At 36.1% G+C, this 26,657-nt stretch overlaps 1 protein-coding gene across 10 annotated transcripts; it reads right to left on the reverse strand.

The window, feature by feature from the left end:
- Window positions 1–694: 694 nt before the first annotated feature.
- Window positions 695–25,283, reverse strand: LOC107795738 (mediator of RNA polymerase II transcription subunit 25). 10 transcript variants are annotated; one of them, XM_016618419.2, is made up of 17 exons: window positions 23,028–23,160; window positions 22,800–22,913; window positions 22,564–22,713; window positions 20,260–20,290; window positions 20,004–20,067; window positions 18,939–19,069; window positions 18,189–18,395; window positions 18,038–18,103; window positions 16,842–17,058; window positions 8,469–8,524; window positions 7,644–8,393; window positions 5,782–5,835; window positions 5,319–5,347; window positions 2,790–2,858; window positions 2,576–2,666; window positions 1,430–1,516; window positions 695–1,327 (listed from the first exon to the last, which is right to left on the reverse strand). In XM_016618419.2, the coding sequence occupies exons 3-17, from the start codon at window positions 22,659–22,661 to the stop codon at window positions 944–946; spliced, it is 2,334 nt and encodes a 777-aa protein (XP_016473905.1). In that variant the 5' UTR covers window positions 22,662–22,713; window positions 22,800–22,913; window positions 23,028–23,160; the 3' UTR covers window positions 695–943. The 10 variants fall into 10 exon arrangements, with proteins under 10 accessions (XP_016473905.1, XP_075103195.1, XP_075103194.1 ...); XM_075247094.1 differs by lacking the exons at window positions 22,800–22,913; window positions 23,028–23,160 and adding an exon at window positions 25,046–25,258 and having other exon boundaries at window positions 16,848–17,058; window positions 22,564–22,707; XM_075247093.1 differs by having other exon boundaries at window positions 2,576–2,660; window positions 16,848–17,058; window positions 22,800–23,095.
- Window positions 25,284–26,657: the final 1,374 nt, after the last annotated feature.

Consider the following 26,657-nt stretch of genomic DNA (forward strand, 5'->3'; position numbering starts at 1 on the left):
TCCCACGTAAATAAAACAAGTATAAGCTATGAGTCAATTTAAGCAATATTTTATGAGGGGCAGAAGATGAAATAATTAAAGACTTCATAACTAATCCATGTATTATTACGACCTACATAATTTCAACCATGAACTAAGGTGGCAAGTGGGCTAGGACCGGCCCAAGACCGCGGGCTAAGTGGGCTAAACAGACTAGGACCGTATGTCATGCTAGAGGTGGGCTCGTGCTGATCTCGTGGGCCGGTTCTTAGCTAGGAACCGTTAGTACCGGGCCCGTTGGCATGCCAAGAGACCAGGCCCGAACCGGTTCCTTGACATGCCAATCAAGCCCAACGGAAAAAAAATTAAAAAAAGGAGATGATTGGCTTTTGAAAAATGTAGCCGTTGGGTGTTTAAAAAATAACCGTTGGGTATTTAAAAAATAGTCATTTAACCACCAACGGAACTTCCTCCGAACCTTGAAGGATTTATGAAGTTTGTAAGAGATATCGTGTAACTTGTATGAAAGAAATCTCATTGATAAAGTGAGCGGAAGAATTGTTGGAAAGAGACAATGCCACAAGAATATCCACCGGAAAGAGGTGCAGTACCACAGGAACTGTCACGAGAAACGGTCACCACAAGTTATCTAGAGGGAAATCTATGATCTCAAAATAATTTGAGGTTGAAGGTGAAATACAACAAATGAAACTTTGACAAGCCCTCAAGGTGAAGGTTTGGATTTGGGGTGGAAGAATAATGATCACATTGGGCAACCAATTACTTTCCACACTGAAGCTAATTAGTTTTAAATGCTCTCGATTTTGGAAGTATCCTTCTACATGAAAAATGAGTTCAAAATTCGATAGCTAAGAAGTAGGAATTTCAGCTGCTTTACGCTGATTGCAATTTCTACAACAGCTCATTGTCTAATTCATTGCCATGTTCAATTCATAAAGCCTCCTCAGGGCATGTTTGGCAGTCCTCGTGAAGAAGCTTGTCCCTGAGACATAAGTTGTGCCCGTCTAGTACCTCCGGTTGATGCTTGATTCAAACATGTCCCAATTATTGGTTGCTGCTGCTCTGTTTGCTGCATTTGCGGTATCTGCTGTTGCTGCTGTATTTGTGGAGTCTGTTGTCGATGTAATTTGGGAATCTTTGGCTGTTGCTGCAGAGGAATGTTAGGTTTTCGCTTTAGTGGCATCAGACGCTGTTGTTGCTGCAGCTGTTGAAGGGGTTGCTGCTGCTGTAATAGGGGAAGCGATTGTTGCAGCAGCAGTTGCTCTAGCCGCGGATGTTGTGCTTCCAGCTGCTGACTGGGTATCTGTGGCTTAAATACCACCATATTCTGAAAAATTCGAATGTTTACATTTGAGAGATCATAAAAAACACAGCTGCATCTAAATGATCGTCTAATAGGTGTTGCTAAGAATGTCAAAGATTATCTTACCTCAGGAAACAACATTCCAATTAAGCGGCAAGTTTTATCAGAAACAGAGAGAATCATTGTCTGTGATGATAGTTGAATTACTGCACACTAAACAGTTTACAGAGAAATTGTTAGCTGCGCAGACCTTTTTAGATCGAGAAAGCTGCACAGGAATTCCTTATCAAGTACAGCATATATTATACATAAACACCAGTCCCTCGAAACATCCACCATGATCGCCTACCCTCTCATCAAAGGAAATATGGTAAAGAGCAGAGTTGCACAATATTTTCAGTAGATAGTTCAGAAACAGCATCCAAATGCACATGTTGGGAAATTAAGTTCAAATTCCCACCGAAAAATACCAGAGAAATGCCATTAGACCATGAAAATTTCAATAGCCAGTGAATTCAAATGCATACATTGTAAAGTACAATTGCCTCAGGGTAAAGTACATTGAATTCACTCACTATTGAAATTTTCAAATTTGGGGTCCACATTGGATAAACCAAGAATTGAGATGGGTCTGCTCTGACACCATATAAAGAAAATGAATCTTGGGTCTAACTCAACCCAAAATTTAACTCATGAGGTGAGAATTGTCCAAAATATATAAGGAGAAAACAAGTAATTCCCTCAACCAATATGTGACACTCTAACAATAAAGATAGAAACACAATGATAAAACCTGAAACACTATACATGTGTGGTACAAGAGTGTACCAACTTCACGTGATGTGGTAGTGCATAAAGATATTCTAGTCCGCTACATAAGAACATCAATTGGCCTAAAAACCTCGAATCAATTCTAAAAAGCCTCTTAAGTGGTTTATAGGTTTACTTTATGCACACAACTCTATTACAAGGATGCAAATCCACATCTTTTTGATAATCTAATAATGCTTTCTGGAAGTTATACCATACAGCATCTTAGAGTAAGACTACCTGCTTCAGATCATTCACCATGAACAGGAATATCACATCTTTGCCATGTATGAGTGCTATTAATATGACCGTTACACAGAGATGACATAATTCATAGTAGGAGCCTTAAACTTAACACTAACTTCGTACTGACAAATATTCTAGCAAAGTGAATTATAACTGAACTCTGATTGTTCTCTACTTGCAGAAAAGAAAGCAATCTTTAGACTCAAGAACACTTACAAACTTCTTTTCCTGCAGCTGGCCGAGAAATACATGCTGGTCCATTGCCCAAAAAACTACAATTTCTGCCTTTCCGATGAGCCGTCTAACACTTGCATAAATGTCACAAAATTTTAGTAGCTGTTTGTACTTTATATGACTGGACAAGAATCAATATCTGACAAATGAAGAAGATCCAACAAGATCAAAAATATTTTTGGCTCAGAAGAGTTACTCATTATTCAAATGCTCCTGCGTAATAAGGCGATCAATTTGCATTGTTTGGGGCCAATTTGCAGCAAGCCTGATCAAACAAAAATATCAGTTCGAAGTGTTAATGCAGTATAATACTTTGAAAGATTTAAGGTGCAATTAAGGCATAGCCATAGACAAAGAGGAAGAAAAAGGTGAATTTCCTTATAAGCCAAGAAAATTAAGCTTATCTAGTTGACATGACGGAATCAGTTATATGGACCTTGGGCCTAACTCAACCCCAAAAGCTAGCTCAAGAGGTGAGGATTGCCCAAGCCATATTAAAGAGACCGCTTATCCCTTAAATCACCGATGTGGGACTTCTTCACACACACACCCCTCACGCTCAGGGCTGGATATCTGGAACGTGGGTAACATAATACGGGGACCCAACATCGGGTTGGAATGGGTCCTGCTCTGATATCATGTTAAATGGACCTAACTCAACTCCAAAATCTAACTCAAGAGGTGAGGATTTCTCAAGCCATATTAAAGAGACTACTCATCCCTTAAACCACCGATTTGAGACGTCTTCACAGAATCCATACAGACTTGACAAAAAATACGGCACAATAGAAGAAAAAGATCTATATAGGCGATACCAGTTAGTTGGAAATATGTATTAGTCATATTAGTACGTTTACTTTAGGTCCTATGCTTTCTAGGAGTCCTTTAGTCATGAAAAAGATTTATATACCAGTAGAAAATGTAGAGAACTACAATTACTTTTTATTTCTATTTTTATTTTTGTATAATATTAGCCTGAGATGAGTTTAAATGGAGCGACATGGTCATATAGCAAATAGAGTGTGGGATTAATGTGTATATAGTTGACATCATCTGCTACAGCTACATAAAAGAGAAGCAATAATGAGATCATCTTAAGAGTAGTCTTTCCTGCAACTAAGCTGCAGAAATAGAACTTTACAGAAAATAGTTTATCATCTTGAAACCCGTGTTATTTGAAAGATTTTCAACAGTTTATTTCAGATAAAGCCTCTAACTGAAAAATAAAGTATCAGGGACCTTTCACGCATTAGTAAGCTGCAAAGCAAATATAATGCAGGTTGGAGAATATAAAGATTTCAGTAAAAGGAACAAGTCAGACGCTTAAAGATTTCAGTAAAAAGAATAGTTCACAAGCTTTGCGACTGATGATGCTAGAAAAAGATGAGAAAACTAGTATATCTGCCACATTCATATTCCTTTAGACAGTTAAAGATCGGTACTCGCTTTCATCTTTTCATCTAACCCCAAGAGGATCTCCAGGAAGGTGTGTATCAAGCAACTCCCTTTTCTAGGTTGCTTGCCTTTTCTCTGTTGCTCTACCTTCACTTTGACCAATAATTCTATAATGCATTAGGCCACTACTTCTAAAAGTTTCTGACAATATCATATCTTCTCATACTTGATACACACCTTTTGGAATAGTTGAAGTTGTGTATTGGAGTCAGACTCTTGCAGGACAGATGCAGTGAACATGCCTTGAACGCATAGCTGACACGTTTTTATTTCCCATAATCTTTGAGTTTTAGACACCGTCCTACATTTTGGACATGAGTGCCTTATATGTCGACACCATGTTTTGTCTACTGCCATATACTGGTTCAAGTTTTCTTCTTCTTCGTCTTCCTCTTTCTCTCCCTCTTCCCCTTCACTACTTTATCCCCCGGTTCAAATTGGCCTACAGCAGTGCTTTTCTGAGTTCAGGTTTTCTTGTTTGTTGCTTCACGCTGCGTCCCTCAGCTTTTGGAAATTTTTCCTCCACATTAGAACTACTTAGCGCACCTTATCCCCATAATTTTAAGAACTTTGTATCTTTTTCTCGTACCACTCTTCCAATTTGATGCCTTTTCCTATCCATGCTACACAATACCATGTTTTTTATTATCTCATTTATTTGGATTCACATTTTTCCCAGAGGATACTATTGTGGTCTTCAGCTTTTAAAATACGCTAGGATGTATGCATGGTGTAATAAAGATCTGAGTTAGAAATAAAAATTAAAATGTGTCCATAATAAATATGCAGAGGGACATATAAACTTTCTCCATTTCATTCCTAAAAGAGGAAACTAGATGAGCTCCAGTATAAGAATTTTGTGAAGGATCACCAGACTAAGGTCACCCATCTCTCTCCAAGTTAGCAAGTTCTTGAAACTTAACAATGAGGTCTTTAGTCTTTTCACTGATCTTCAATTTGCTGCTGTTGCAAGAACTTGAAAGGTTAAGTGCATCACAAAAATGAAATTATTTTTGAGTCCTAAACATCAGTTCATTAGGCTTAAGATATAAATGTTGTAACGTGTAAGTATCTTGGAGTAAGTATCTTGAGCGCTGAAAATAGTGGTAGTGTGCTAAAACCATCTAACCTTGAGAAACAATGATGTACTCTCCTACGCATGCAGAGAGAGAATTTAGTAGCTTCACTCAACAGAGGGGTAACTACCACTGTGATCAACTTGAATTGCAAAAGAGCAGTTAAATCAAAGCATTAATGAAAATGTACTTACAATTTAGAAGCTGAAGCAATCCTGAATCCCTGCCACAAGAGAAAATAAACCGCAAGATCTTACTCAATCAGCAAAGAATCAAATATCATTTTAGAGCATTTAAAAGGAATTACAATTTTTTTTTGATAACTGACAAATTCCCAAGGGCCATTGGCACACCGTTCGAAACTTGGTACGTAATAGGCCGTCCTCTATACCTTCTACCCTTAAATACAAAGGTTTTGTCCACGACAAGGGTTCGACCACGTGACGTGCGTCTAATCCACACATAACACATTGCGCTCTTACCGTTTGGGGGGGGGGGTGGTGGTTAGGAATTACAAAATACTTCAACAGACTAATTTATCTATCGAATGAAAATTGGAGCACCATCCCTTGGCCACTATCACCTGATAATGAAACTATTAAAAGGACCTAATTTATGATAACAAGTTCCCACACAAGACAAGTTAAAAACACACACCTGTAGTCTGGTAATAAGTACAGGTTCGCCTTGTCTCTGCCCCGATAAGTCTCCCTGCAACATTTTTATCATAATGTTAGCAGTGCTTCATCAATATAATCTCAAAATGCAGCTGCATGTAGTTAATTTCTAAGGAAAATGATTGGAAAAATGGAACCCTGTGGATGACTAAAATGGTTTACCAAAATAATTAAGTTCATTTTAAAAACTTAAACAGAAAAATAGAACTGTATGTACCGACAATAAGGACCCCATTTATCAACATAGTCAATAACTTGAATGCATGCAATTCATAAGGAAATCACCACACTAAACACATTCGGATGTTCATATTAGTGTTTTGACAACCCCAAAGTTCTACTCCATTGGTTCTTTACCAGGCCTTGTTACATTTTCTTGGGAAAAAATTGCAGAAATGGGTTTATTTACCTATTGCATCACAAATAGCTTTTTCTCCCTAACAAAGGGTCACAAAATAGTTAACTCACAAAACTTTGGTTTTGGTTCAAGTAAATAAAATTGCAGAAACATCATATTTCAGTACTCTTCCAAATTGTCAAGGAAGATTAGAATAAAAGTAGAAGAGCAAAGAAAGCACCATATTTTAATAGAAAAAGTGAGACACTTAGCTGACGTCTCACTATTGCCCTTCTCATCTAAATGCATTATCTCTGGTTTAACATAGAAAAAATATGGATTGAAGTGGTAAAAGCCTATTAATCATGTTCTGCTCACAATACTTCAACCTGCTCCACCTTACCATCTTAAGATGTCATGTTAACTACTTTGTTTTGAGTGTCATCTGATAAAGTATATGAAAAATTCAATACTCATATTTTATGAGAAAAATTCAGTAGTCATCCAGTAGATTTAAGCTTAGGCATCATTCAACATTCTAATCTTGCAACTATATGTTATAACAAGTACTCATCTAGTCAGTTCATCTTTAAATATTGTTCATTATTTTACCCCATGGATTTGGAAGCATAATATTACATTTTGCATGTCAAACCCCTTCCCTCCCTCTCGGTGTGCCATCCTCTGATTTCTCAGTTTCAGTTTTCTGCTAGCTTATACTATTCATATTCCTAATATAAACTTTCTGACACGAGTCACCAAAGAAAGCAACAAAATGACTAAGAACTGGAACACATTACTGAATTTAGTTGAACTCGGACACATTTCAAATTAGTTTAATTTCTTTACTAGATTTTAGACTCACACTAAAACATCAATTCACACTTTACAAGCACAATTTCTCCAGATATTGATGGATGAACACGAATGTGATATGTGCACAACAGGTATCTAGAATATGGAGCAAGAAATTTGCAGTCGATTGCAACCTTCAAAGTGATTTCAGAAAGCTCCTTAAAAGGATTCCTTCAGTGGCCATCATACATATGTGCAGTAAACAACAAAACTCTACCACCATGCAAGTCTTTCGGCTTATAGAACTTAGTCGGTACACTACAATGATGACATGGTTACACCAAATAACAGACATAGCCTAATTCATATGTTTGTCTAATCACCGCGAGAAGAAAAAATGACCACAAGATTGTACTTTAGGAGCAACCAATGTAGAATTGTCAGAAAAAATTGTAGGGCTAATCAATCTATGGATCAGACACTTCTTAACTCTTAAATCAAGGTATCAACTGACAGCACAAAAACTTCAAGACATCTTTTTTTGATAATGTAGTACAAAAACTTCAAGCACAAAAACTCTTTAAAATTGTTCAAATTTAAATCCTATTTATCTGTCGTGTAGACAGTGAAAAACTTTAATAGAGATTTTCTTATGGAACATAGAGTCTGCCTTCCATCTTCAGCTCTTTCTACTTATTAGTTGGCCTTACCTCCCAGACTTTGACGTAGTTTGATTGAGCTGATGACAATGTAGCAGATGTTTGCTGCTGAGACAGAGGCATGTTAGCTTCTGTACTGTTATTCCTGCTAAGAGGCTGCATTCCAGGGTGTCCTTGTTGAGTCATCCTTGGAGTAGACATCAGTGTGCCTTGTCCAAAAGGCATACCAGCACCCGTTCCACTCAGCACATTCTGGTGCATGCCTGCACTAACACCTCCTTGGATATTACTCAAAAGTTGGGACACGCAAAGGTTTGAATTTCCAGACATACTGGGAGCGATCGAAACGGATGATGCAGAAACAGAGTTTTGAGCTATCTGACCAGTTCCTGCTAATGGCACTAACCCAGACATTGAAGTGACAGCTAGTTGCCCAGATGATAAAACAGTTGGAGCAGCAGGTATAGAAGAAGATATTCCACCAGACATCATGTTTGATAGAATAGGTGTCTCACCCATAGACTGCAGTCCTATAGAAGTTCCCCCAACAAGTGCCTGGGCTTGAGCAACATCATTCAGTATTCTGGCATTTGCAGCTGCACCACTAAATGAATGTAAGGGTTGTGTCATCCCACTGAGAATAGGTTTTGTTTCATTAACAATCTCATTATTTGGGACCACCTCCTCAGAAACAGAAATAGGTGAAGCACTTTGCAAGCTTGCAACTAGTTGAGAAGTAGGACGAGCAGTAGGAATATGTGGAAGAGCAGGTCCAGTAACGGAGGTTACAGTGGTGGGCTCCTGAAAACATATGTATTTAGCAAAGCAAATACTCCATTCAAAGGACAAGCAAGGAAACAAGTTATTGAATCTTACCATGTTTATGGTTGCAGCGGGAATATTTCCAGCTGAAATTGGTTGTTGACTCATAACTGAAAGGTACATAGAAAAAGTCAGAGCTTTCAACAAAAAGTGAATCGCCAACATATTATAGGATGCTCTACCATGAGATTTATGAGCCAACGACTATCAACATTGAAGTAGTCTACATATGTTAAGAAAGAGATTCATTATATTTAACTATCCATTAACTTGAAGTGAAATATAAGACGGTATTCAAGCAAGACACAACTCAACCCAACTTCAGAAAAAGACAATAATAGATGACTAAGAAGCAAAAAGGCCTGCCTGCTTTTATGCCTCAAACAATTTTGACAAGGGGGATGGACACATAGTAGGCACGAATTAGCAACAGAGGAAATCCAGTTGATCAGTTAAGCAACCAGTCATCTATCCAACAGGTCTAGCTCAGCAATTGAAACAAATTAATCAGCAGCAGCGTAAGGAAGAAAAAAATGGAGAGAGCAGAGCGAAAGCATTCACATTTATCCTGAATTTTGATGGTTCATTGTCACCGTAATCACCATCATTATTGTAATGACCCGACTTGTCGTTTTAAGAATTTACGCCCCGTTCAGTGACTTAAGGTCTCGACCAGTTTCGCAATATGTATTATGACCCGCGGGCGTGGTCGAGTTTGATCCACTGAAGATTCAGAATTTAAATTAAAAGAGCAATTCTTAATCAGAAGCTTAAATGGAAAGAGTTGACCGGAGAGTTGACTTTTAAGCAAACGACCCCGTAATAGAATTCCGATGATGGCAATAGCTTTGTATGATGATTTCGGACTTAGGCGTAGGACAACTCGACACATTTTGGCGAAAGTTGAAAAAATATAAGATTTTGGAAAAGTCCGACCGAAGGGTGAATTTTTGATAACGAGGTCGGATTTCGATTCCGGAAATGGGAATAGCTCCATTAAGTCAATTATGACTTGTATGCAAAATTTGAAGTCATTTCGGATTGATTTGATACGTTTCGGCGCAAAATATGGAAGTTGAGAGATTTTAAAACTCAAAATTTGATTAGTAATTTCGACGTTGTTTGACGTAGTTCGAAGCCTCGACTAAGTTCGTATTGTATTTTTGGACGTGTTGGTATAATTGGTTAAGGTCCTGAGGGTCTCGGGAGGATTTCGGAAGGGTTAACGGATGGATTTTTGGACTAGAAGGAACTGCTTGAAATCTGATGTTGTTGTTCTCGCTTCTGCGGATGCTTTAATCGCAGAAGCGAGTGAAGGGGAGTTGGGCAAGGCTGATGGAGAAGGCCGCAGATGCGGCAACAATTGTGCAGAAGCGCAAGCGCAGGTGCGGCCATTGTGCTCGCAGAAGAGTAGACAGCGCAGGTGCGCATCTTGGCTCGCAAAAGCGAGGTCGCAGATACGGAAATATGTCTGCAAAAGCGGAAACTGGGCAGAATGTTAAGGACCAAAAATGGTCATTTTCGTTTTGGATTTTTGGAGCTCGGATTTGGGCGATTCTGGAGGGATTCTTCACAAGCTTGGTTGGGGTAAGTGTTTTATATCCTAAAGTGTTTATATTTCATGAATCCATGATTATATTCATCATTTAATTCGGATTTAAATGGAAGAAATCAAGATTTTTGTAAAATCTTCCAAAAACAAAAATTTAAGATTTGGAGGTCGAGTTGTTATCGGAATTTGATAAAATTGGTATGGGTGGACTCGTAATTGAATGGGTTGTTGGATTTTGTGAGTTTCGTCGGATTCCGAGACGTGAGTCCCACGGGCGAATTTTGAGTTAAATTTCGTATTTTGTTGGAAAATTAGTATTTTCACATGGAATTAATTCCTATAATTAGTTTTCACTGAATTGAATTATTTTGGTTAGATTTGAGCGGTCCGGAGGTCAATTCAAGCAACAAGACGATTTTGGAATATCGGCATAACTTCAAAAAGGTAAGTGTCATGCTTAACCTCGAGTGAGGGAATTACCCCTTAGGCATTGAGTCTTATATGCAATTTGTGTAATTGAAAATCAAGTACGCGAGGTGACGAGTATGTATTTGGGTTATATGTGCAAATTACATTGGTTAAAATCCTTAGACACGCCTTATGTATTAAATGAGAAATTATTGGTACTTATTAAATCCTTTAATTGTCTTGCCTAAATTCTAGTTTTGTTGGTTTTGTTTATATATGATGATTTGGTGGGATTGCCACTTTGATTCTTATGTGAAATATTATTTGTTGAGTTGTTCACTCCCGGATATATTTGTTAAAATTTTGTGCACACTATGGTCGAGTCATGGGCTCCTTATTATAGAAATTTATGTATTATTGAATTTTATGGCAAACTATAATATTTGAGCACTTGATGTGCAATCTGTGATAAATTGTAATAATTGAGCACTTGATGTGCAAATCTGTGATATGTTGTAATATTTGAGCACTTGAGGTGCAATTTATGAGATGTGATATTGGCACGTTATATTGTTGGGAAGTTTTGTTCGGGTGTTTGCACGAGGTTTCTGTCATGCTATTATTATTATTGATTTATGCACATGCGGCGTGACAAGGCAGGCTATATATATATATGGGTTGCGCATGTGGCAAGACAAGGTGGGAATATTATTGTGCGCGTGTGGCGAGACAAGACGGGCATTCACTTTACTATTGCACACGTGGCGAGATAAGGTGGGCTATGTCGGGGATTTATTTGTGATGGTTTGCATATTTATTTTTGGGACTACGAGGCGGTACCTCGGGAGTGCCCCTTTTGTTGATATTTTTCTATGGTTGCAGTGTTGCACTCTATGTTGCTCGGACTCTCCAAAAGTGCTGACGCACCCATGTCGGATCCTCCAAAAATGCACTAAATTTGGAGGATCCGACACGCACCCAATAATATTTTTGAAGAGTCCGAGTAACATAGGTTGCACTTGCCTTTGGTTATTTTATTTTTCCGTGATATGTAAATTCTTGTGTTCTTCCGTGATGTATTACTTGATTTTATTATGTGTTTGTATTCCTTGTTGTAATGTGTTGGTTTTGGCTCTTGTACGGGACTCTGAAGATTTGATTCTAGTTTTTACTAATTTTTAAGGTTAAGTTGTTTTGAATAAAAGAAACTGGTGTATGCTTTAATTCTTATAAGTTTTACATCCAAATCGGCAACTATCGGGTGTTTCATTTTAATTAAAATGTTATTTTCTCCATCCAAATGATTTCTAAAATAAATTCATTCCTTTGTTGATTTCCTACTTGATTTTAAAAAAAAAAATTTAAACTTACTTTATTGAGAATAAATTGATCATGTGGATCTTATATACATTGATATTATTGGCACGTGAGTAGTCCATGCAGTTGTGATAGAAATATGGGAACGAGGTGCCGTGAAAATATGAAGGTGGGTTGAGACCCGTATTTTATTTTATGATTATAAAACGAGGTGTCACAGGGTGACTTTTAAATTAAAGAATTATATTTTTTAAAAGGTATTTATTTGAAGAGATTATATGTGAAACACTTGTTTAATTGGTTGTACTTGTGTTCTTTCTTAATTGTCGGAGTAAAAATTGTAGTGTTCTTGCTGCCTTACTGGTTATATCACTGCTATTTGTTCTCGATTATTTCAGTATGGCACAGGTTATTTGACTAGTGAGTGTCTTGACTGTACCTCGTCACTACTCCACTGAGGTTAGTCATGATACTTACCGAGCACCGCTGTGGTGTGCTTATTCTACACTTCTGCACATTTTTGTGCAGATCCATGTATTTCGAAGTCAGTTGATCATTAGCTAGTTGTGCGGACCGTTGCTGTGGAGACTCAAGGTAAACCTGTTGCTGCGTTCGCAGGTTTCGGAGTCACCTTCTGATTTGTATTCATATTGTTTACTTTATTTCAAACAGTTGTATTTAGAAAATTTTAGCAAACTCTGTAGAGCTTATGACTTGTACTACTGGTTTTAGAAATTTTAAGAGATTTCTATTTAACTTGTTAGATGTTATTTAAATAACGAAAAAGGGTCAGAAATGCCCTTAACGTATTAGAAATGGCTCAAAAATGCCTTCCTTTCACCTATGGGTTCAAATTTACCCTTAATGTTATTTTTAGGCTTAAAAATGCCCTCTCTTAACGGAAAGATGACATGGCATTGATAGGCATTTTAATTAAACATGTATCATTTATTTAGTCTGGAAAAAAGTTATTTTTTTTTACTAAAAACTGAAAAAAAACGAAAAAACAAAATTCCAGTTTTTACAAAAAAACTGCTTTAAGAAAAGCTGAAAAATATTTTCTAAAACAATATTTTTGTAAAAACTGAAAAACAAAAACTGAAAAGCAATTTTCTAAAGCAATATTTTAGCAAAAGCTGAAAAAAATATTTCCTCTTCTTCTTCCTTCCTTGTTTGTCCATATGCTTTATGAGTTCATTTTATTTATAAATTTTAGTTCTTCTAATGAGTCAGTATATCAAAATTGAAATATTTTCGTTTTTTTAGTTTTTAGTAAAAAAAAAAATCATTAGTCTCGGAAAATGTAGCATTTATTTAGTTAAACATGTAGCATTTATTTAGGAATAGATTGGCTTTCTGAGTTCCGAAAAAATGGCATTTTAATTAAACATGTAGCATTTATTTAGTCTGGAAAAAAGTGAATTTGTTTTTTGCTAAAAACTGAAAAAAACGAAAATATTTCAATTTTGATGTACTAACTCATTAGAAGACCTAAAATATATATATAAAAAATGAACTCAGAAAGCATATGGACAAACAAGAAAGGAAAAAGAAGAGGAAATATTTTTTTTCAGCTATTACAAAAACATTGCTTTAGAAAATTGCTTTTTAGTTTTTTTTCATTTTTTACAAAAATATTGTTTTAGAAAATATTTTTCAGCATTTTTAAAGCAGTTTTTTTGTAAAAACTGGAGAAAAAAATATTTTTATTTTTTTCAGTTTTTAGTAAAAAAAGAATTCACTTTTTTCCAGACTAAATAAATGCTACATGTTTAATTAAAACGGAAAAGGGTCAGAAATGCCCTTAACGTATTAGGAATGGCTCAAAAATGCCCTTCTTCCACCTATGTGTTCAAATTTGCCCTTAATGTTAAAATGCCCATCAATGCCATGTCATCTTTCCGTTAAGAGAGGGGCATTTTTAAGCCTAAAAATAACATTAAGGGCAAATTTGAACTCACAGGTGGAAGGAGGGCATTTTTGAGCCATTTCTAATACGTTAAGGGCATTTCTGACCCTTTTCCATTTAAATAATGTTGTTGCTTCAATTAATGTTAAGCTTACCTAGTCCCTAAGACTAGGTGCCATCACGATACCAAACGGAGGGAAAAATTGGGTCGTGACAATTATCATTGGTGTTATTGCTGCTACTATAAACACTACTTTTAATACTATTATTACCATAATAATTATTAGGCCAAATACATATGTAGCCCCTTAAAGTTGTCATCAAATTTCACTTAAGACACTTCAACTGAAATTGTTACCTATTAGACACTAAAAGTATGTCAAAAATGTTCCTATTGAACACCTCACGTATATGCGGCACAAGTGATTCTCACTTTGAGCTAGGCGCGTGAATCACTGAATCTTTTTCTCTCTTTTCTTATTTCTTCTTTAACAAGACCCAACCATCATCTTCTTCTTTTCATGACTACTCTACTGCTATGAATAGAAATAACATAGAAATAGGCAACAAAAAAGAAATAATAAAGAAATAGAGAAAGATGAATTGTGACTTACTATTCTCTTGCTCGAAGAAAGAAAAGATTAGAAAGTTTGCTTGATTTTATTTATTTATTTATTTTTAAGCTAATAAAAAGTTCGCTTCTTTGATTTTCCATTATAGCCATTTCGGTGCGGAGAAAATGGAGATGAGCTACTTGATTCCTTTAGCTCTTTTTATTATGGTCTGGGATGAAGTCTCGTGCCGTATTTTCGGATGAAAAAGACAAAGCTATCAAAATATTTTTTGGGCATTGATCTGAAACCCAAAATGTGTCATTTCGTTGTCCCCACCATATAGGTTCGCCGGAGACCACCAGTTGGGTTCATGGTAGGAGGAGTCGTATTTGGGTTTGACTTCACATCTTCTTGGTGGGAAATATTTCTTGCTATTTTGTTTATTGTATTTGTTGAGGTACCATCGTAGTTGTGATTCGTCTGATTATCATTTTTTTACTGGAAATTGACCGAAAAATATGAGGTTTCTGTTTTGTGGCGAAGAAGATGACGATGGGAGGGAGGTTCTAGTTCAATATTATAACAGCAGATTTGAGAATGAGAATTTTCATTTTTCTAAAAGACTTTAGTATTTCTCTAAGAAAATGAGAATGCTAACACCAAAACATAAACAGACTTGCCGGCTTCAATGGGAGAGAAGAGTTGTTCATCGGAGGAGAAAGCAGTATCCTAAAGAAGAAGATGACACTTGCCGACTTCAATGGGAGAGAAGAGTTGTTCATCCGAGGAGAAAGCAGTATCCTAAGGAAGAAGATGGCAGTAAGAAGAGTTACGGAAAATCTTCTTTTTTGGCCTTTTTTTAATTTCTGACATATCTCTTATTTTTTGGTTGATTTGTAATCTTTTAATTGGTTTGATTTGCCATGTCAAAAGAGTCCCCAGAAAGTGAAATGCATGTACTAATGTTGGTTTGGAGATATCAAATTTGTGTTCAATAGGAACACTTTTGACATACTTTAAGTGTTTAATAGGAAAGACTTTCGGTTGAAGTGTCTACATGAAATTTCGGAGAAAAAGCGAAGTGTCTACATGAAATTTCGGAGAAAAAGCCCAAAACCATACATTATCTTTGGCTTTAGACTCAAAGTCATACATATTCTTTCACATGGAGCACTAATAGTCCATTTACTTTAATAAAGTGGTGCACTTTTAGTCATAACAGTGAGAAAAAGCCCAAAATCATACATTATATTTAGCTTTAGACTCAAAGTCATACATATTCTTCCACATGGAGCACTAATAGTCCATTTACTTTAACAAAGTGTTGCACTTTTAGTCATAACACTAAACACATTTTAATTTTTAACAGAAATCTAAGATCTGACAAAATATCTGTTCCATTTATTTTCTTGTTTACCGAAAGAAATAAAGATGAAAGATTTATCTAGATAGCAAATAGTAAATATACATAGAATTTATTTACTATTTATCTATTTACTATTTATTTACTATACGTAAAATATACATTTTACTAAGAAATGTTAAATACCGTTAATTTTTATTTGCAATGATTTTTATCTAGATAACCTCAAATGTTATCTAGATTTTTTATTATATAGATAATATTTACGTTGACATAAAATAAATATATATTTATTAGATTTTTTTTAATTTTAAGGGGAGTCTACGTATAGTAAATATACATAAAATAAAAATAAATTTTATGTATTTAATAAAAAAATCTAGATAACATTTGAGGTTATCTAGATAACAATCATTGCAAATAAACATTAACAGTGCTTAACATTTCTTAGTAAATGTTTATTTTATGTATAGTAAATAAATACTAAATAGATAAATAGTAAGTAAATTTTATGTATATTTATTCTTTACTATCTAGATAAATCTGTCATCTTTCTTTCTTTCGGTAAATAAGAAAATAAATGGAACAGATATTTTGTCAGATCTTAGATTTCTGTTAAAAATTAAAATGTGTTTAGTGCTGTGACTAAAAGTGCAACACTTTATTAAAGTAAATGGACTATTAGTGCTCCATGTGGAAGAATATGTATGACTTTGAGTCTGAAGCCAAAGATAATGTATGGTTTTGGGCTTTTTCTCAGTGTTATGACTAAAAGTGCACCACTTTATTAAAGTAAATGGACTATTAGTGCTCCATGTGAAAGAATATATATGACTTTGAGTCTAAAGCCAAAGATAATGTATGGTTTTGGGCTTTTTCTCTGAAATTTCGCAACAACTTTAAGGGGCTACGTATGTATTTTTTGGTTTTTCTTTTTTCTGTATTCAATCAAGAGCAATGAAAAGTTTCAAGATGTTAAACCCAAATTATATCAGGTAAGTAAACTTCTTCCAGATATGTGAGATATATTGTGGTATTGCTGACTTCACTACGGTGTCAAATGGTTGATCTATCTCACAGATCACTCGAACCCAACTTGCAGAGAAGTGCAGCACTTTGCGTCAACTGCTCCCTTTCATTTTATGCATTCAATTATTGACTTATCCTCTTGAGGGTACTTCTCACTTTATGTTCACGAAATATTCTTCTTTCAACAGAGAAGGACATCCAAAATGAATCAAGCATATCTATAGATTTAAGGTAGCAATATATGGGGCAAGCATTCATACAACACATGTATATAAGAGAGAGTTCCAGATTTTGCCTGAACCTGCTGGATTAAAAGTTGCTGCTGGCGCAGAAACTGGAGCTACAGAAGACATATCCATTTCGACCAGGCTCTGGTTAAGCGCCGAACTTTCCATTCCAGTGCGATTGAAAGCAGCACAAGCCTCGATGAAATTTTCCGAAATTAAGACAAGAAAGTTTGGATTCTTAGATGTATCAATGGGCGGGTCAGCTGCTTGTGGATCACGTTTTCCCTAGATCAATAAAAATCCGCACTTAGTATAGTCAACTGAATGAGAAGGGGAATATGTTTCGTATTTCAAATCACCAGCAGTAAAACTATGCCAGGTTAGCACTGCATGCCAAGTCAGCAGCATTTATAATTCATTCTTCTGAATAATGAAAGGATCCAAAGTCAGAAACCATGACTTAGTATGTCAAGTAGTATGGGGAATCTCAAGATAACTAAAGAGAAAGCAATAAATTATCCACAATGCCTTGAAAGCCTCTGCAGCATCTAAGATACATATACTCTTTATCATCAAGTTGCCACACTTACCCATGATGAAGCTAGGAGTTTCTCCACTCCTATGGGATATTTCAGATTCTCAATTTTGGGATTCTAAAGGGAAGCTACATTCTCTCAATGGTGGAAACTTTAAATGGGCAACAATGTTTACAGGAATCTACTTTCTGGAGCACTTGGTAAATCTTACCTGTGATAAACAAGCACAATGAGTTTGAAATAACTGGGACTAGACATTTCACATAGGTCGTCTTTTTTTATTCAAGACAAAGCAATAACAAGTGATAATGTCGTGTAGACTATCAAATTCAGATTCGCTATTCGCTATCCTGAATCCATAGTTTTGAACTATTGGAATGCTCCTGATGGTTTAGCCACCCAGAAAGGAAAGAACTTAAAAAGGGAGTTCCTCTAACAGCATTCCGTACAACTTAAACTATGTGCACTTATCGAACGAAAAAAATATATATGGTATCATCACTTTACTGCCTGTATCCTCAACATAGAACTATTGTAAATGGTTCTCAAATTTAGAAGCTTTTGAACTCAACAGAGGGTGACATAATTAATCCTACAGGAGTTTGAACGGATATGCAACAGTAATAACTGTGGATCACAAACTAAGACGAGCTAAACTTCAACATATTGTCAAGGTTGTGACCCTAAAAACAAATGAAAAAACTCAATGAAAAATTGTCCATAATTACCGCATTATATATTGCTCTTAATTTCGGAAGCTGCTTTGGGCATATAACTGAGAGGGAAACAGAGCACTGCAAGAAAATAAAAGCAATAAGCGGAGGATTATGAGGGAAGCACCATGGTTTTGAAGAGGAAAGACCATCAGTACGACAGTACCTGAGGAAATTCCTTTGCAACTGTCTCAGCATCAGATAGTCGATTAGCGGTATGTGCTTCAATGTTTCCACTCTGCTCCACATTCTGCATATGTGGATGATAAACTGGTGTAGGCAATGGATAAGGGTTACTTGCAGCAATAAGTATGCAATGTCTTTGCCAATCCACATTTTGTTGAGTTTGGCTTCCATTGAGTGAAGAAAACATCTGCATGAAACATCAGTCAAGTGAAATATTTATATGCATGCAGCACGAGGAAGAAACGCATTTGTGTTCTGCAGAGAAAGGCTATGTATGCGGAATAGAAGCAGTTCAGTTTACATTGTGATCTGACATAGACCAAAGTTCTGTCCACTACATAATCAATTCCTCCTACACTACGGCATGGTTGATAAAAAACTCGGGGCTGTTAGTATTGGCAACCACTTGTCTGGTTTTTAAATTTAGACCAAACAAACCAGATTCTAGACCAACTCAAAAACAGAAAACAGCACAATGGCATTTCTGTTTCAAAATGAGAAGCATTGTGACTTGTTGGCTTTGTCCCAAACCCAACCCCTCTTTACTCTTCAACCCACAGAGAACTCTCTAAAAAGGAAAAGGAAGCACACATGGCCAAGCGTGTAATAGAAAGTAAAACAGTAATATATGTATAAATAATACCAAGCAAAACTAAACTACACTCATAATACCACTTTGAGACAGAAATGCCAAACTCGTATTCAAAACAACCTAAACAGTAAAACACACCGTCAATGCCTCTGCAAGGCTTTCTGCAACTGCAGCATCATTGAAACCACCACCTGAGAAAGGTATAGCTGATAGCCATTGGAAAAACATATCTATGTCTCTTGTCCATCCACTTCGTCGAACCAGGCAAGCTGAGTTAAAGATGGTGAAAATGGAAGATGCAAAAGAAACGAAATGTCAACCAGAAAGAAAAAGAAAAAAGATGTTTATTCTCACGCGAGAGGTGAAAGAAAGCCTCAAAACATTGAATTAGGACACATTATCCCCATCAAATTTTAATGTTGCTCAGGGCAATCTTTTACTTTTGTTTTGGTTTGGAGGGGACACGGGGTCTCACTGAATAGCAAGTTCTACATGAGATAGTGTCACAGGATCAGAAGAGATTTACACAAGAATGGAGCATGCTGCACCCATAGCAAACTGAAGGTTTCTACTTCAGAAACAAGAGTCTACTACTAAATTTGAGGGAATAGTGAATACAAATGGAAAAATCAATCTGGAAAAATTGAAAATTATTTAAGTGAAAATTTAGGATTTACTGCACCAACTACAAGAGAGTATTTGTCTACTTCATAATGTCTTGCACAGAAAGATTTGGCTCATGAGCAATAGAGAACTGGAACAACTTTCAAGTCATGGATGGCTTATGAGAATCACACAGAATTTAACAGTTCTTCGGTTGCATATAAAGATTTTGACATGTGGAAATCATATACTGAAATATTTCACCAAATTATGGAGTACACAAGGATCACAGAAGAAAATGGTTCAAATAACGGTGAAATGATGATGTACAAAACAGCCCACAAAAGGGCCCTACAGATTTGTTTGGCGTTTGGACATAAAACAATGTAAGATTTGAAAAACAAAAAAAGAGTAGTTTTTGAAGTTGAAAAAAGGTATTTGAAAATTGAATTTATTTGGAGATGAGTTTTGGAAGAAAGGGAAAAAAAATAGACAAACGGGTCTCATGGTTGTATATGAATGGCACAACGACTGTTCATACTTAAGCTGCAATGGGTCAGCCAACATAAAAAGGCAATGGAGAATAAAATGGACACAAACCACCATGGGATCCATGCACCGCGAAAACCACCATTGCGAGCTGCCAATTGCCAGCAGATGGCTTCTGGAATTTCAACAAAGGAAAGTAAAATCAGATAACTAAAAGAATCACATGAGAAGTTAATAATTGCCTTCAACTCGTGAATATCATCTTCCCCTATTCAAGTATAGGGTATCTCAGACATTACAATCACCATCATGCAATACTAGAGAAGAGTAAGGGGTTTACAAGATGAACCATATAAAATTTACGAACCTTTTCTATTGGCTCCAATTTAGTGAAGGACCTGAAAAAATTACCCAAGCCTATTAATCCAGTAAACATAATGTTTGAAAATACAAACACAGGTCATAAATTAGTTTACACTTTAAATCAAGATATAGTTGCAATCATCATATGAATATTATTGGAACAATCCCATTCTCTTAATGGGATAAGCATATGAAAATTGAAAAGCTTATCAGTTAATCGCTCTATGCTAAAATCACTAAAGTGAAACAAAAAGAACCCTGGAGCCGGATTGACGGTAATTGTCAGCGTTCTACTCAACAACATGTTCTTATGGGTGGGTTGCTCCGTACATGACGAGAAATAAACTGATGTAAGTTTAAGTGACCAATATCACCCTTTACAAGAACATTTGCAAAACAAAAAAAGACGTACAAAAAGGACATAGAAACATCTCAAATAAGGGAAAGAATGTAATTGGGAGCTAATGGATACTACAACTAAAATACAGCTGCCATAGAAGGTAAGGAAACAGGCCTGATTATATCTTTCAGGTAAAGAATTTTAGGCCAATAAAACCCCAAGGCTGCTGTCCCTTCTACAACTACAATAAGTTGTTTGTTCACCATATTTTTCTCCTTGGCAGCCTGGTTCTCAGAGAGGGGAAATGAATATACGGCTCATGAGATGTATATGTCAACCTTGTAAACAAGGGGTTAAATAGAAAGCAACCTTCATGATAAGTTACCCACATCATTCTGGCCAGAACATTTCCCATCTGGAAACATGTCAAAAGTTCCTATATAAAACTAGGAAAGGTGTTAAAGCATCCAATCTTCTTCATCCAAATCTGTCCAAATTTACAAATTTGGAAGTGCATTTAAGACTCCCAGATAGCTAATATCTAACTTTCAGATTTAAGATCAGCAATTATACTTCTCAAAGCTTGCAGTTCCCTTAGGTGTTGAATGCAGTAAGGCAAGTCAAATAATGGGAAATGACAGTCTAAGAAACTGGAGGTCTCCTTAAATTTATCGCTTCCTGACAAATGCAAATAGAATATGATACAGCATTTTACCTATAATCAATAGTTGAGATAACCATTAAAAAATCATAAACTTGTTTTTGCATTTTAACATAGTTATCTTCTTCTGGCACCGAGGGTCTATCGAAAACAACCCCTCTGCCCTTCCAGGGGTAGGGGTAAGGCTGCGTACATCTTACCCTCCCCAAACCCCACTTGTGAGAAACTACTGGGTTTGTTGTTGTTGTATTTTCTTCTGACACCCTTCAACCCAACAAAGGAAAAATAAATAGAAAACACGGGTAGCCTCGTACCATTTCTGCTACAAAAAGCCTGTCAGAAACTAATATGGCTGGATAGCCTCTTACATGAGCACATCGCATTTCATCAATTATCGATATCCTCATACAATGATAGAATAATTAACCCTGTCTACTTATCTGTTCACTGAAATTACATGTTTCTCCATGAAGATCACACTCTGCCATCTCCACCACTACATGGGTGCGAATTGTCTCACTACAATCTACATGATACCACGCCTTCTTAAGACTCGATTGAAAATGCAAGCAAAAAAGGTTAGGCAACAGGTCAGGACCCTTGCCTCAACTACCCAAGGCTTCAATTATTTACTATAAGTGGAGGGCGGATCTGCCATCTAATAACCCCCCTTGAAAAAGCAATGTCTTCTCTGCCCTTAGGAATACTACTGAGCTCTGAAAACTTCTATCCCCTTTCAGGGTTAAATTTTTATAAGGGCCTCTTTCTTTCGTTCTTTTATCAAAGTTCAACTAGGTATTGAGGCTTTAACACCATCAATCTCAACTAGTGGAATTCCTCAAAAACTCAGATGCTATTTTAGACATAATCATCACAAATAGAGGTGTATCTCCGCGGAGAGGTATCCTCTATTTTGCATCATAGCATGATATTTTTCTCTCATATGCCAATAATTTTTGTGAATAATCCATCTCAATTTTTTTTTTAAATGAAATTCAAATCTTACAGGTGCATTCTAGCATGTAACTATCAAATTGTTAAATATCGACGAATTAAATCAAATGTACAGTCACAAAAGTTGGCATGCATAACCCTTTCCGCGATATGAATATTACCAATTTGACTAAAATCAATTGTAACACAACTCAATTCCAATAAAATACCATACCAAAACATAAATAAGTTGTTTTGCATTGATAGCAATAAAATTAATGACGACATGAACTTCATTAATCAGTCAAGATGAAATGATCCACGCAAACATAGATCAGATGGAAATCGGAGGGAGTTGTGGAATAAATGAGTACCGTATCATTTTGTCGAGGTAATCAGAAATGATTGTTTGCCAGAAAGGTCCCACGGCGGCAGTGCCTTCAACAGCCACGATTAGCTGTTTTTCCATCATGTGTGCTTTGCCAAAGATTCTGCAAATTGATTGTTGTTCTCCGCGTGTGGTTCTATTTACCAGGTCGCATACAGCTTAAGGAATAGGAGATGGAATTGAGAATGGAGGAAAGTTCAATTATGGAAGGAAGCTATATACCTTGCTCTCACTTCCGCTTTTAATTCTTCGCTCTCTTTAATTCCCCTTTTTCGCTTTTGCCTAATTTCCAATCGCGGCTCCAACTGACTTGCTTTTCTTTGTTTTATTAATAGCCTTTTTTCAGCTCCCAACGCATTTTTACACATTGTCTTTTAGTACATTTCATAAGGGGGCCAATGAGGGAGGCAAAAGAGAAAGGATAGATTCAAAGTAGAATTAAGTCTGTACCTAGTCACAGGTGAAATTAACAACTATTGAATCAAATGTCGGTGTCCATGTGAGGACGGCCTAATGGCCAAAAGTCACGATCCTGGGAGAACAATCTAATGGAAATAAGGTCACAATCCAGTTCAAATCGAACTTAGAAGCAGAAACCAAGAGGAAGCCCATGGAACACTAGGCTAAAGGTTAAGATTTTAGTCAAGAGACAAAAATCAACAGATCAGAGAAGTGATTGAGGTTGAGCAGTCTAAATGAGCAGCTTGAGGCGATCAATAGAACGGGCGACTGCAGGAACGCGCCAGACCCAGATAATGAGGGCAAGTGACAGTCTACCACCAGCCTTCCCAGTTTGTTACATGGATATACAAAGCACAACAACTAGGCATCGGACCGGAAAGCCCTTTACATTGGCGCCATCTGGTAATCATTCCATCATTGTCGCTTCCCACAAATGATCTTATTGATGTCAACTGGCAACCCATCACCACAAGTAATATGAGTGCATGAGCACCCAGCCTCCAGAGGAGGGTTACGACAAATTATAAAGCTGCCAAGGACCACCCAAACTGGCAAATCCAAAGACACCCCTAACCAAACTGGACGGTCATATAAAGGACATCATCCCTCACGATATAGACACATCACAATGAGCAAAGAAGAGGCCATTCTATACAGAAAGAAAGAGGACAATCTCGTTGCTGAGAACAAAACGTCAAAACCGGGCTGCAAACCATTTTCTGGTCTAACCAATCCCTTTCCAGAATGGCTTTCTCTCCTTTCCCTTTCTCCCCTCTCCTCTTCCTTTTTCTCTCCTCTGTGTCTTCTAACAAACTTTCCGTGAAATATTTCTTCATCCTGTTGCACTATCAGAAGCCAAACAAACCATCTTTAAGCATAGGCGATTTCAAGATTTGCACTTTACGGGTTCAAGATGCTAGTGAACCCACTGACCATTTAAGTTATTGGGTTATTTATTCACATTTAGTATATTTTTTAACACATATATAGGGTCTGAGTCAAAGCAACTGGGTTAGGCCACACCCATAGCTTCTAATGTGCATCTGCCCCTGTCTTCAAGGATATTCCATTATTGCCACATCAAAATAGGTGCGGAAATGAAGTAGGAGAGGAGGATTGAACCCAAACCGGACGACAAGGGCTGGGTACGAGCCTCACTTCCCTTTCCCTTCCTTTTACCTATAAACTAAGAGCCCCCGTAGAGAAGTCTTGGAAGCAATACACCATAGAGAAAATTATTGACGATTAAGAACCAATATTTGTCAAAAAGCTACCTAGTTCACAAGTCCTAATTTTTCAACAAATCCTTGAAATCTCTCAAGCATGCCCCCCCCCCCCCCAAAACTCCAATCCTCTTCAAGAAGCTCCAATCAAGGCTCTTTGTCGATCCAAAGAAAAGATTCAACATCTTACTTTGTTCTTCTTTTTTTTATGCATTTGTGTGTTCAGTATGAGCTCATATGAAGCATAGTATGATAGAAACTTGTGGAATTTCAACTAATCAAATCAATTCACACAAAGTGGGATACACCATCCTATACATTGAAAACACAACTAAGTAAATTAAACAGTATCCTTTCTAGCAACTTAAACTTTTGGATGACATGGTCGCACAATTCAGCACTATATCATATGAATATTACTAAATCAACTAAAATTGACTCTCACGACAACTTAATTCCAATAAAAACACCAAATGATAAATAGTAATATGTTGCATTGCATGTATATGAATAAAATTAACAACGAATCAACTTCATTATTCACACACACACACAAAAACTCAACTAAAATTGACTCTTAAAACAACTCAATTCCAACAAGAAACACCAAACGGTAAATAGCAATATGTTGTATTGCAGGGATACTAGTAAAGTTAATAACGAATCAACTTCATTATTCACACGCACGCACACACAATCAACAGAAACTGACTGTCAACACAACTCAATTCCAATAAAAACACCAAACAATAAATAATAGTACATTGCAATTTGCAAGGATATGAGTAAAATTAATAACGAATCAACTTCACTAATCACACTCGCACATACAAATCGCCATGTGTACTTAGTCGAAGATTCTCGAAACTAAGTAGCAGTTTCTTCGCTTGTTGGTTCTATTTAACTCCATCGCCTGATTTCTCCAACTTATTACGCTGTTTGCTTTTCATATTGCGCTCCTTTTTTTTCCCCCTTTTTGCTTTGCGTAATTTCCATTGCTCAACGGGTAATAGCTTTTTCATTTTATATATTTATACTTTTTTTCTTTTATAGTACGAGGGAGGAAAAAGAAGAGGAAGAGATCCGAACGATAATTGAAACCGTTACATAACAGTCCCCAAATGAAATTAACAACCATTTAATCAAACATAATGTGCATGCAAAAAAAAAAAAAAAAAAACCTTATGTGACCACTTACAATTAAAATAAATATAAATATTAAACTTTTACAGATTTTCTATATTTTATTTACCTATGTTTTCTATATTTTCTATATTTTATTTACTACATTTTATTTTCATATGCAATTCATATACAAAATATAACTTTTAGCCGGTGCTAGAAACTATTTATATTCGGTAGCCGAAAAAAATACATAAAATTTGTGTGTGTATATATATATATATATATATATATTCGGCTATTATTTTAAGTGTCATTTTCTCATTAAAATAATATTTCCTATGATAAAATTTCAGTAAATTAAACCATGTAAGCCCATTCACTAAGCTTTTGGAAAACCCAGACCTCATGGACCATAAGGGTACATTTAAGGAAATTTTACCTCTTATATCAACCATTTACACCTTAATTATTATAAATAAATACCTTTTTAAAAAATTATTTTCTATAACTACCTTTTAGGTTTTATAGCAAATTATTTATTTATGATCACTTCCTGCCGTTAAGCCTTTAAATATGCTATGAAATATTTTTCTCTCTCTTACTTTCTATTTTTTCTTTCACAATAACACCGTATAGTATACAAATTTGCTAAACCCACGATCTCTCTCCACTATCTCTCTCCCAACCTAGTATCTTCCCGAAGAATACAACCACCATTATCAACTAATTCATCTCTATTTTCTCTCTCAAATTTCAAAATTGATCACTCCAAAAAATTATGGTAAGTTTTAAACTTGTTAGATTTTCGCATGTACCTGTATTCTTATATATCTTTTACTGTTTTTTTAGAAATAATCACCATTGTTATGCTTTTACAGAAAACTCGAAATTTCTTCTCCAATGGTTGATTCAACTCCTTACAAGAGGGTTACCATAGGTATACCGACCAAAGCACTCAATTTCGAAGGGCCATCTTTCGATTTGCAAATCACTCAAGCGGAACATGTATTTGCAGGTTCAGCATCAAATACAGTTGCGGAAAAGAGAATAAAAATGCGCAATGACACATCGAAACACGCCTAATTTGAGAAATCTCCGAAAGAATCAACATGTATTTGAAGATAGAACAATATACAAAAATACGCAATGACGCATGCATTTGCATGTATTCAAAGTGTTTATTCAGCACTTTATAATTTCAAAGCTTTACTTTGTTTCAATATTTTGTGCAACAATATAATTTCAGCAGTTTGTATTCATATGTATTCAG

Source organism: Nicotiana tabacum, chromosome 24, assembly GCF_000715075.1.
Source record: "Nicotiana tabacum cultivar K326 chromosome 24, ASM71507v2, whole genome shotgun sequence".
NCBI classification, from domain to species: Eukaryota; Viridiplantae; Streptophyta; class Magnoliopsida; order Solanales; family Solanaceae; genus Nicotiana; species Nicotiana tabacum.